Source organism: Oncorhynchus keta, chromosome 14 (genome assembly GCF_023373465.1).
Source record: "Oncorhynchus keta strain PuntledgeMale-10-30-2019 chromosome 14, Oket_V2, whole genome shotgun sequence".
NCBI classification, from domain to species: domain Eukaryota; kingdom Metazoa; phylum Chordata; class Actinopteri; order Salmoniformes; family Salmonidae; genus Oncorhynchus; species Oncorhynchus keta.
This window is the reverse complement of record NC_068434.1, coordinates 22,642,727-22,654,636: the sequence shown is the minus strand read 5'-3', so window position 1 is coordinate 22,654,636 and position 11,910 is coordinate 22,642,727. Positions and strand designations below refer to the sequence as shown.

The following is an 11,910-nucleotide window of genomic DNA, read 5'->3' as shown; positions in this document are numbered from 1 at the left end:
GTAACAGTGGTAGTGCTGTACTGGGCTCTGACGTGCCGCTCTGCACTGCGCTGAGCTGCTCCACTCCGTTTTCCTGGATTATTAGCACACAGACAGCCTGCAGACATCAGTCTACACCAGGCTCTGCAAGGCACCGGAGGGAGGCAGAGTAGGGCTAGATTGGGCTGTTGCACTGGACTCAACTGGACTGCACTGGACTAGGTCTCTACCATACTGGACTGGACTGGGTTACTGCACTGGACTAGGTCTGCACCATACTGGACTGGACTGGGTTACTGCACTGGACTAGGTCTCTACCATACTGGACTGGACTGGGTTACTGCACTGGACTAGGTCTGCACCATACTGGACTGGACTGGGTTACTGCACTGGACTAGGTCTCTACCATACCATACTGGACTGGACTGGGTTACTGCACTGGACTAGGTCTGCACCATACTGGACTGGACTGGGTTACTGCACTGGACTAGGTCTCTACCATACTGGACTGGACTGGGTTACTGCACTGGACTAGGTCTGCACAATACTGGACTGGACTGGGTTACTGCACTGGACTAGGTCTGCACCATACTGGACTGGGCTGTACCCAACTGTTCTACAGGGCTTTGTCGTATCGAGCTGGACCAGACTGGGCTGCATTGGACCAGGCTGCATCTGGCTTACAGGGCCGTACCGTACCGGGGTGGCTAAAGCTGGGAAAGACTACTGGAAAATAAGGAACCCCCCTTCACTCTCCCCCATCCCTCCTTCTTTCTCTCTGTCACGCCTTCTTAGCAGCACCTCTCAGTGCTCTCCAGCAGAAGAACAGAACCCGACCTGAACGCATCCATCCATCCGTCAACCGGAGGAAGAGAGAGACAGAAAGAAAAAAAGTGAGGAGTCTTTTTGCAGAAAATACATTTATTTTTGTTCAGTAAAAAAACCTAAAAGTGGACTAGGGGAACGATTTTGGATTGGAGATTTGCCTGGTTGTTTAGCTTTTCACATTTTAGCAGACTGCTGTGGACGGCCACTAGCTGTTCCAGACTGTTACTGGCTGTTATCTACGGTCTCCAGTGCTTGTGGACTGTGGCGCACGGTCGTCCAGGTTGACTGACGGTCGTATACCGCATTCGGTTGTTTCTGGTGGTGGTGGGGGTGTACCCGGGGCGGGTATGGCCCAGCAGGCTGGTGTTGGGGTGGGGGTTGACACCCTGGCAGTGCCCCCCATGGCTAAACATATCGGTCTGAACGAGGACCTGGTGAAAATCCTGAGAGAGAATCTGCTTCAGCCAGAGAGGACCCGTGGCCACCGCCGTTCACCGTCCTCCATCTCCCCCCGCCTCTCCCCCCGGAACTCTCCACGCCTGCTCCGCCGCATGATGATCAACAACAGCAACCACAAAAAAAGGAGGTTCACCGTCGCACACACATGGTGAGGGAATGGAGGCACAGCAGAAGGGCTAGTAGATCTGCTGTTATGCTTATGGACTTGAAAGGGTGTGTGTGTGTGTGTGTGTGTGTGTGTGTGTGTGTGTGTGTGTGTGTGTGTGTGTGTGTGTGTGTGTGTGTTCACACTGTACCCAACCTTCAAGGGTGAAAACACTGTGTATGTGTGTGTGTCTTATGCTAATGCACAACTTTAAAGGGCTTGTGTGTAGGAAACGTACTCTGTTTGGGTGTGAGACTAGATAAGCTGTTTGAGTATTAAGTTATCTTCCTTGTTGGTTCTTTGTTTTAAATGTGCATGGCCAGACACACTGAATGTGTGTGTGCCTGTGTATGTTTGTGCGTGTATGTTGTCAGCAGTTATAAACAGAACGGTCAGCTGATGATTAAGGTGAGTTGTCCCACACAGCTGTTTAGTAGTAAACCGTTTCTCACCTTGTCAACATAATTGCTGTTACAAGTCATAACATCCATGTCACTGTGTGTTTGTGCGTGTGTGTGTGTGTTTGCGTGTGTTTGTGTGTGTGTGTGTGCGCGAGCGCGAGAGAGAGATTGTGAATTGGGGGAATACAGTAAAAAGAGTGAATAAAAATGTGTTTTGTTATTAAAGAACCTGGCTGACAGATGGCTTTACGTTTTAGCCAACTCCCCTGTCCTGCCATAGCCTACATGTTATAAACAATGCTATTCACCTTCATGTTTTTGATACGTCTCCTCTTCCATCACCTAGTGGGTGTGGAGCTGCAGTTGCTGAATAAATTAGTGTCCTATCTATCCCTGTCTGCCTCCCACGCCATTTACCATCCCATCATCCCTCCCTCCTCTCTCTTCTCTTTCTCCCCCATTCCCCCTCTCATCCATGGAACCTCTCCAAGCCATCTTTTATGTGATTAAAATCCCATATATTCCACATTTCAGCATCCTTTCCCATGTTCATCCTATCTTTTTCTTCACCATATCCCCCGCCTCTTCATTCCCCTTCTCTCCTCTTCCTTTTCCATCCTGAACCCCCCCACCCTCTCTTCTCCCGTTCCTCCCCATCTCTGCTCTCTCTTCCTTGTTTTCTAAATGTGAATAAACTAATTAAGAGATGAGTGGTATTTGGTAGCTCTAGCCAGGCTTTGCTAATGCGTTCCTCAGCTTTTCCCCATCTTGAGAGAGAATTAATTAATCCTGCCTTCATCCATTTGGTTACCTATCATATTTTAAAGGCCTCACCCAAAATGACCCCCCCCAGTGGTCTCCCAAACTCATCACTACAATGCTAGTTTTAGAGTCCATGTTTTTTTGCAATGGTAAAAGTGTTTGCTCTAAATAGTCTGCAATCAGCCATTCTGCAATAATATATTGCTGTCATTAAATGTGATGAACATCAATGTCCTCTGAATTACTCCAACGCTTCTGCTAATTATATGAAACATTTGCATAACAAACATATGTGTTGATGATCATTAATGTCCTCTGCATGAACTTAATCAATACAGTAGTGATTTTGTTAATTATGCAACGCTTGATGTTAGAGTCACAGGCAATAGATAATACTCAAAAATCATTGTGGACCATATGCCTACTCAGGCTGCTGAGATCATGGGGATGAGGAAACCAGTGATGTTCCATGAGAAAGAAACCATTCAATAGATATTGAATTGGAGATGGTACTCATCAATGGTTCTGATCCATATAGTATAGGTGCAGTTGAAACTGAGAGGATTCTGGTCTGTTCTCCCAGATTGAGTTGATACTGAGATGATTCTGGTCTGTTCTCCCAGATTGAGTTGATACTGAGATGATTCTGGTCTGTTCTCCCAGATTGAGTTGATACTGAGATGATTCTGGTCTGTTCTCCCAGATTGAGTTGATACTGAGATGATTCTGGTCTGTTCTCCCAGATTGAGTTGATACTGAGATGATTCTGGTCTGTTCTCCCAGATTGAGTTGATACTGAGATGATTCCTGTCTGTACTCACAAATTGAGATGATTCCTGTCTGTACTTCCAGATTGAGATGATTCCTGTCTGTACTTCCAGATTGAGATGATTCCTGTCTGTACTCTCAGATTGAGATGATTCCTGTCTGTACTCCCAGATTGAGACGATTCCTGTCTGTTCTCTCAGATTGAGATGATTCCTGTCTGTACTCTCAGATTGAGATGATTCCTGTCCGTACTCTCAGATTGAGATGATTCCTGTCTGTACTCTCAGATTGAGATGATTCCTGTCTGTACTCCCAGATTGAGATGATTCCTGTCTGTTCTCTCAGATTGAGATGATTCCTGTCTGTACTTCCAGAATGAGATGATTCCTGTATATTATCTCATATTGAGATGATTTCTGTCTGTGCTTCCAGATTGAGATGATTCCTGTCTGTACTTCCAGATTGAGATGATTCCTGTCTGTACTCTCAGATTGAGATGATTCCTGTCTGTACTTCCAGAATGAGATAATTCCTGTCTGTACTCCCAGATTTAGATGATTTCTGTCTGTTCTCTCAGATGTAGATGATTCCTGTCTGTACTCTCAGATTGAGATGAGTCCTGTCTGTACTCCCAGAATGAGATGATTCCTGTCTGTATTCTCAGATTGAGATGATTCCTGTCTGTACTCTCAGATTGAGATGATTGCTGTCTGTACTCCCAGATTGAGATGATTCCTGTCTATTATCTCATATTGAGATGATTCCTGTCTGTGCTTCCAGATTGAGATGATTCCTGTCTGTACTCTCAGATTGAAGTAATTCCTGTCTGTACTCTCAGATTGAGATGATTCCTGTCTGTACTCCCAGATTGAGATGATTCCTGTCTGTTCTCTCAGATTGAGACGATTCCTGTCTGTACTCTCAGATTGAGATGATTCCTGTCTGTACTCCCAGATTGAGATGATTCCTGTCTGTATTCTCAGATTGAGATCATTCCTGTCTGTACTCTCAGATTGAGATGATTGCTGTCTGTACTCCCAGATTGAGATGATTCCTGTCTATTATCTCATATTGAGATGATTCCTGTCTGTGCTTCCAGATTGAGATGATTCCTGTCTGTACTCTCAGATTGAAGTAATTCCTGTCCGTACTCTCAGATTGAGATGATTCCTGTCGGTACTCTCAGATTGAGATGGTTCCTGTCTGTACTCCCAGATTGAGATGATTCCTGTCTGTTCTCTCAGATTGAGATGATTCCTGTCTGTACTTCCAGATTGAGATGAATCCTGTCCGTACTCTCAGATTGAGATAATTCCTGTCTGTACTCTCAGATTGAGATGATTCCTGTCTGTACTCTCAGATTGAGATGATTCCTGTCTGTACTCCCAGATTGAGATGATTCCTGTCTGTACTCTCAGATTGAGATGATTCCTGTCTGTACTCCCAGATTGAGATGATTCCTGTCTGTTCTCTCAGATTGAGATGATTCCTGTCTGTACTTCCAGATTGAGATGATTCCTGTCCGTACTCTCAGATTGAGATGATTCCTGTCTGTACTCTCAGATTGAGATGATTCATGTCTGTTCTCTCAGATTGAGATGATTCCTATCTGTATTCTCAGATTGAGATGATTCCTGTCTGTACTCCCAGATTGAGACAATTCATGTCTGTTCTCTCATATTGAGATGAATCCTGTCTGTACTTCCAGATTGAGATGATTCCTGTCTGTTCTCTCAGATTGAGATGATTCTTGTCTGTACTCCCAGATTGAGATGATTCCTGTCTATTATCTCATATTGAGATGATTCCTGTCTGTATTCTCAGATTGAGATGATTTCTGTCTGTACTCACAGATTAAGATGATTCCTGTCTGTTCTCTCAGATTAAGATGATATCACGCCTGCTGTGATGTGACAAGAACCCTCTCCAGCCACAAGACAAACAATCTCAGCTCCTCAAAGATAAATGACTTTGATTCAAAATGGCCTTGAAATGTGTGGTGTGTGTGTGTGTATTCATGTCCGTACATTTGTATTCATGCGTAAAAATGTGTGTGTCTGCTTGGGCTGAGTGTGTGTGTGTGTGTGTGTGTGTGTGTGTGTGTGTGTGTGTGTGTGTGTGTGTGTGTGTGTGTGTGTGTGTGTGTGTGTGTGTGTGTGTGTGTGTGTGTGTGTGTGTGTGTGTGTGTGTGTATACAGTAGAATGTTGTGTGCGTGTCTGCTTGGGCATGTGTGCGTTTATGTGTGTGTACACAGTAGAATGTTGTGTGTGTGTCTGCTTGGGCATGTGTGCGATGATGTGTGTACAGTAGAATGTTGTGTGTCTGTGTGTCTGTTCGAGCATGTGTGCGATTGTGTGTGTATACAGTATAATGTTGTGTGTGTGTCTCCTTGGGCATGTGTGTATACAGTAGAATGTCGTGTGTGTGTCTGTTTGGGCATGTGTGCGATTGTGTGTGTATACAGTAGAATGTCAGGTTGAGAGGAGTGTGAGTAAGGTGCCGCGAGCAGCAATTGCTCACAAGTCACGACTCAGGATTCTGACTGATATGGAGAGAGACAGAAAGAGAGAGTGGGGAAGAAGAGAGAGAGTGTGAGGTAGAGGAGTGAGAGAGAGGAGGGAGAGAGTGAGAGAGAAGAGAGGGAGAGAGTGTTATTGTTGTGTAGCATGGAGTTGTGTCATGGTGTGTGAGAAATAACAGAATAATAATACTACTATTTCTCTTTCCTGGGCCTTAGTCACAGAGATGTATTGCTCTTACTAAAAGGGATGGAAATAATTGCCGTGATGAAAAGTGAATGGATTTTTTTTTACTAAACTCATTTCAAAGCCACATTGTTACTGTGCTGCGGTTACATTTGGAATTTGAATATGCTATTTGACTTTACTCAATAAACTGCAAATATAAAAGGTACAGTGAAAAGAAAGAAGGGATTTCGACGATTGTATGGAGGGCATAAAAACTGTATTCGGATATTATTCAGACCCCTTGACTTTTTCCACATTTTGTTATGTTACAGCCTTATTCTAACATTGATTAAATCATTTTACCCCTCATCAATCTACTCACAATACCCCACAATTAATTTAGTCTAATTTCTACAAATGGAAAAACTGAAATTTCACATTTACATAAGTATTCAGACCCTTTACTCAGTACTTTGTTGAAGTACCTATGGCAGCGATTACAGCCTTGAGTTTTCTTGGGTATGACGCTACAAGCTTTCCACATCTGTATTTGGGGAGTTTCTCCCAATCTTCTCTGCACATCCTCTCAAGCTCTGTCAGGTTGGATGGGGTGTCACGACTTCTGCCGAAGTCGTTGCCTCCTTGTTCGGGCGGTGCTCGGCGTTCGACGTCACCGGTCTTCTAGCCATCATTGATCCTTTTTTCATTTTCCATTGGTTTTGTCTTGTCTTCCCACACACCTGTTTTCATTCCCATTCATTACCTGTTGTGTATTTAACCCTCTGTTTCCCCTCATGTCTTTGTCAGAGATTGTTTATGGTCAGTGTAGTGTTGTTTGTTGTATAGGTGCGCGTCGGGTCTTCGTACCCATATTTTGTTTATGTTCTTTTCCTGTTTAGTGTTATGGAGCATGTTACTAGGACATTATTAAAAGACTCCATTTTACACTCCGTTTGACTCTCCTGCGCCTGACTTCCCTGCCACATATACACATATGCCTGACATGGGGAGTGTTGCTGCAAAGCTATTTTCAGGGCTCTCCAGAGATGTTCGATCAGGTTCAAGTCTGGGCTATGGCTGGGCCACTCAAGGACATTCAGAGACTTGTCCCAAAGCCACTCCTGTGTGCTTAGGGTTGTTGTCCTGTTGGAAGGTAAACCTTCGCCCCAGTCTGAGGTCCTGAGTGCTCTGGAGCAGGTTTTCATCAAGGATCTCTCTGTACTTTGCGCCATTCATCTTTTCCTCGATCCTGACTAGTCTCCCAGTCCATGCTGCATCCCTACAGCATGATGCTGCCACCACCATGCTTCACCGTAGGCCTTGGTCACGTCCCTGACCAAGGACCTTCTCCTCCGATTGCTCAGTTTGGCCGGGCGGCCATCTCTAGGAAGAGTCTTGGTGGTTTCAAACTTCTTCCATTTTTAAGAATGATGGAAGCCACTGTGTTCTTGGGGACCTTCAATGCTGTAGAAATGTTTTGGTACCCTTCCCCAGATATGTGCCTCTCGGAGCTTTATGGACAATTCCTTTGACCTCATGGCTTGGTTTTTGCTCTGACATGCACTGTCAACTGTGGGACCTTATAAAGATAGGTGTGTGCCTTTCCAAATCATGTAGATTGATAAGGGGAAGAGAAAACAAATCCATAGAATAAGGCTGTAACGTAACAAAATGTGGTCTGAATACTTTCTGAATGCCCTGTAGGTAGTAAGGATAAATGTGTGTACCCCATAAGTAGAGTTGCAAAATTCCAGTAATTTTCCCACATTCTTAGAAAAAAGGTGCTATCTAGAAACAAAGGGTTCTTCGGCTGACCCCATAGGAGAGCCCTTTGAAGAACAATTTTTGGTTCCAGGTAGTACCCTTTTGAGTTCCATGTAGAACCCTTTACACAGAAGGTTTCTACATGGAACGCAAAAGAGTTCTACCTGGAACCAAATTTAACAACCGAAATTACCCTTTTGGAACCTTTTTTCTAAGAGTGCAGAATTTCCATTTTTTTCCAGAAATCCTGTGTGGAGGACAAAACCAGTGATAGACTGTAGAGTGACAGAAAGGCAAAGCCCAGACCCTGTGAGTGACTCTTATCATCAGTAATACTGAAGACTGAAGTCCATTTACTCTCAATCAGCCTCTCATGGTTTTATAGCTCCAGAGAAGAGCAGGGAAGCTGGGCAGCATTAAATCTGATGACTTACAACATGTAGGCTCCACTACACACTTCATTAACACTACTATCTCTCTCTCTCTCTCTCTCTCTCTCTCTCTCTCTCTCTCTCTCTCTCTCTCTCTCTCTCTCTCTCTCTCTCTCTCTCACTCACTCACTCACTCACTCACTCACTCACTCACTCACTCACTCACTCACTCACTCACTCACTCACTCACTCACTCACTCACTCACTCACTCACTCACTCACTCACTCACTCACTCACTCACTCACTCACTCACTCACTCACTCACTCACTCACTCACTCACTCACTCACTCACTCACTCACTCACTCACTCACTCACTCACTCACTCACTCACCACCACCACTCACTCACTCAAACTCAACCACTCACTCACTCACTCACTCACTCTCTCTCTATTTCTCACTCTCTCTCTCTTTCTCACTCTCTCTCTCTTTCTCACTCTCTCTCTCTCTCTCTCTCTCTCTCTCTTTCTCACTCTCTCTCTCTTCCTCTCTCCTTCTTTCTTTCTCTCTCTCAAATCAAATCAAATGTATTTATATAGCCCTTCGTACATCAGCTGATATCTCAAAGTGCTGCACAGAAACCCAGCCTAAAACCCCAAACAGCAAGCAATGCAGGTGTAGAAGCACGTGGCTAGGAAAAACTCCCTAGAAAGGCCAAAACCTAGGAAGAAACCTAGAGAGGAACCAGGCTATGTGGGGTGGCCAGTCCTCTTCTGGCTGTGCCGGGTGGAGATTATAACAGAACATGGCCAAGATGTTAAAATGTTCATAAATGACCAGCATGGTCGAATAATAATAAGGCAGAACAATTGAAACTGGAGCAGCAGCACGGCCAGATGGACTGGGGACAGCAAGGAGTCATCATGTCAGGTAGTCCTGGGGCATGGTCCTAGGGCTCAGCTCCTCCGAGAGAGAGAAAGAAAGAGAGAATTAGAGAGAGCATATGTGGGGTGGCCAGTCCTCTTCTGGCTGTGCCGGGTGGAGATTATAACAGAACATGGCCAAGATGTTCAAATGTTCATAAATGACCAGCATGGTCGAATAATAATAAGGCAGAACAGTTGAAACTGGAGTAGTCCTGGGGCATGGTCCTAGGGCTCCGGTCCTCCGAGAGAGAGAAAGAAAGAGAGAAGGAGAGAATTAGAGAACGCACACGTAGATTCACACAGGACACCGAATAGGACAGGAGAAGTACTCCAGATATAACAAACTGACCCTAGCCCCCGACACATAAACTACTGCAGCATAAATACTGGAGGCTGAGACAGGAGGGGTTCAGGAGACACTGTGGCCCCATCCGATGACACCCCCTGTCTCTCTCTCTCTCTCTCTCTCTCTCTCTCTCTCTCTCTCTCTTTTCTCTCTCTCTCTCTTGTTTTCTCTCATTCTCTTTCTCTCATTCTCTCTCTCTTTCTCTCTCTCTCTCTCTCTCTTTCTCTCTTTCTCTCTCTCTTTCTCTCTCTCTATCTCTCTCTTTCTCTCTCTCTTTCTCTCTCTTTCTCTCTCTCTCTCTCTCTCTGCTCATATAAAGCTCCTATGGGTGGAAGATGGAAGAGACTATGAATATACACAGCATAGTATTCATAGTGGTTGTGTCGTTTTGTTACTAATCCTTGAATCTGCACTATTCTTCAAGTAAATGTGTTTTTGTAAAATGTTCTGTGGAAATTGTTAAAAGTAATCCTTGTGCATAGATTTGTATGGTTTGTTTAACTTTGCAATCGTTGTTTTTTGTTTGGCATACATTTTAAAGTGAAAAATCTAAATCATAGTATTCTCTTTGGAATTTCCCATTGAAAGCATATTCCAATCTTCACCTGCATAGAGGGTGTGTGCATATTTCTGGCATACTGTAGGTTAGTAGCACCAAACTCAGCTTAATGTTCTTAAAGTAATGATGGACTGTCATTTCTCTTTGCTTATTTGAGCTGTTCTTGCCATAATATGGACTTGGTGTTTTATAAAATCAAATATCTTCTGTATATCAACCCTACCTTGTCATAACACAACTCAAACGCATTAAGAAGGAAAGAAATTCCACAAATGAACTTTTAACAAGGCACGCCTGTTAATTGAAATGCATTCCAGGTGACTACCTCATGAAGCTGGTTGAGAGAATGCCAAGAGTGTGCAAAGCTGTCATCAAGGCAAAGGGTGGCTACTTTGAAGAATCTCAAATATAAAATATATTTTGGTTTGTTTAACACTTTTTTGGTTACTGAATGACTCCATATGTGTTATTTCATAGTGTTGATGTCTTCACAATTATTCTACAATGTAGAAAATAGTACAAATAAAGAAAAACTCTTGAATGAGTAGGTGTGTCCAAACTTTTGACTGGTTCATCAAATGGTGGGTGGACAGTGCACTGTTTATAGATGCTGGAAGTGATTTGTTTGACAATCAGATGAAAAAATATATATCTGGTTGTGTTCATGCCTCATGAGAAGGTAACACATTTTTACAGTTACAGTAAATAATGTCTTTACTATTCGGCCCATACAAAATACTTGTGCTAGTGCACACATACTGTACTTTCACCCCTGGTTATACTCAACGGTCTCTTGTGACATTCCTTTGTCTCCTTATTAACTATTAGGGTATCCAGGTAGTTTGACTGTGCTATTACTCTCATTTACAGCAACACCCTGGGGCGAGATGGTTACATTTCTATGCATTTTGTGTTTTGCTATTTACTATTTACTTTAAGAAACATAATGGCCAACTAGTGACCCTGTGACAGGAAATCCATCTCCTAAACCACTGACTCACTCATTATATCCTCAGTAAATGGCACACCAAGAGTGTGTTTGTGTCTCTCTAAAGGTCATGTCGCTCAAATATAGCCTCAAATGGGTTTCCATTTCCCATTTCACCAAATAGGAGTCTTTTGAACACTAGAACTGATCCAGTCGAAGGCTTATTCGCCACTCGGCTTAACTGAAAAGAGACAAAAGCTCACAGGACCTCATTTAAGACACGAAGGTCAGTCAATCTGGAAAATATCAAGAACTTTGAAAGTTTCTTCAAGTGCAGTCACAAAAACCATCAAGCGCTATGATGAAACTGATTCTCATGAGGACCGCCACAGGAGAGGAAGACCCGGAGTTACCTCTGCTGCAGAGTGTCATATACGTGTGTATAGGTGGCAGGGAAGTCAGGCGCAGGAGAATCGAACTTGGTAAAATGGAGTAGATTAATAACTTAAAAACATGGCTCCAAAACCATGACAATAATCAAAACAAAGAGGACCCGTCGCGCACCAACACAAACACGATAAATGAACAACAAACAATCTCTGACAAGGACATGAGGGGAAACAGAGGGTTAAATACACAACAGGTAATGAATGGGATTGGAACCAGGTGTGTAGGAAGACGACAAAACCAATGGAAAATGAAAAAATGAATCAATGATGGCAAGAAGACCGGTGAGCACCGCCCGAACAAGGAGAGGCATCGACTTTGCAGAGCGATCCGGATGGAGACGGTGGAATTCTCGCAGCAGGGAAGGATCTAACACGCCCTCCACCGGAACCCAGCATCTCTCCTCCGGACCGTACCCCTCCCAGTCCACGAGGTACTGTAGGCCCCTCGCCTGACATCTCGATTCCAGGATGGATCGAACGGAGTACGCTGGGGCCCCCTCTATGTCCAGAGGGGGTGGAGGAACCTCCCGCACCT

General features: G+C 44.1%; 1 protein-coding gene across 7 annotated transcripts in view; it reads left to right on the top strand.

Moving 5' to 3' along the window:
* Window positions 1-857: 857 nt before the first annotated feature.
* LOC118392983 (cAMP-specific 3',5'-cyclic phosphodiesterase 4D-like) overlaps window positions 858-11,910 on the top strand; it is a 195,967-nt gene continuing 184,914 nt past the window's right edge. For all 7 annotated transcript variants that reach the window (XR_008063873.1, XR_008063874.1, XR_008063875.1 and 4 more), the window contains exon 1: window positions 858-1,414. Coding sequence is in view for 1 of the 7 variants with exons in the window: in XM_052461316.1 (XP_052317276.1) it covers window positions 1,155-1,414 (260 nt within the window). In the remaining 6 variants the exon portion in view is untranslated. The remainder of the gene's footprint in view (window positions 1,415-11,910) is intronic.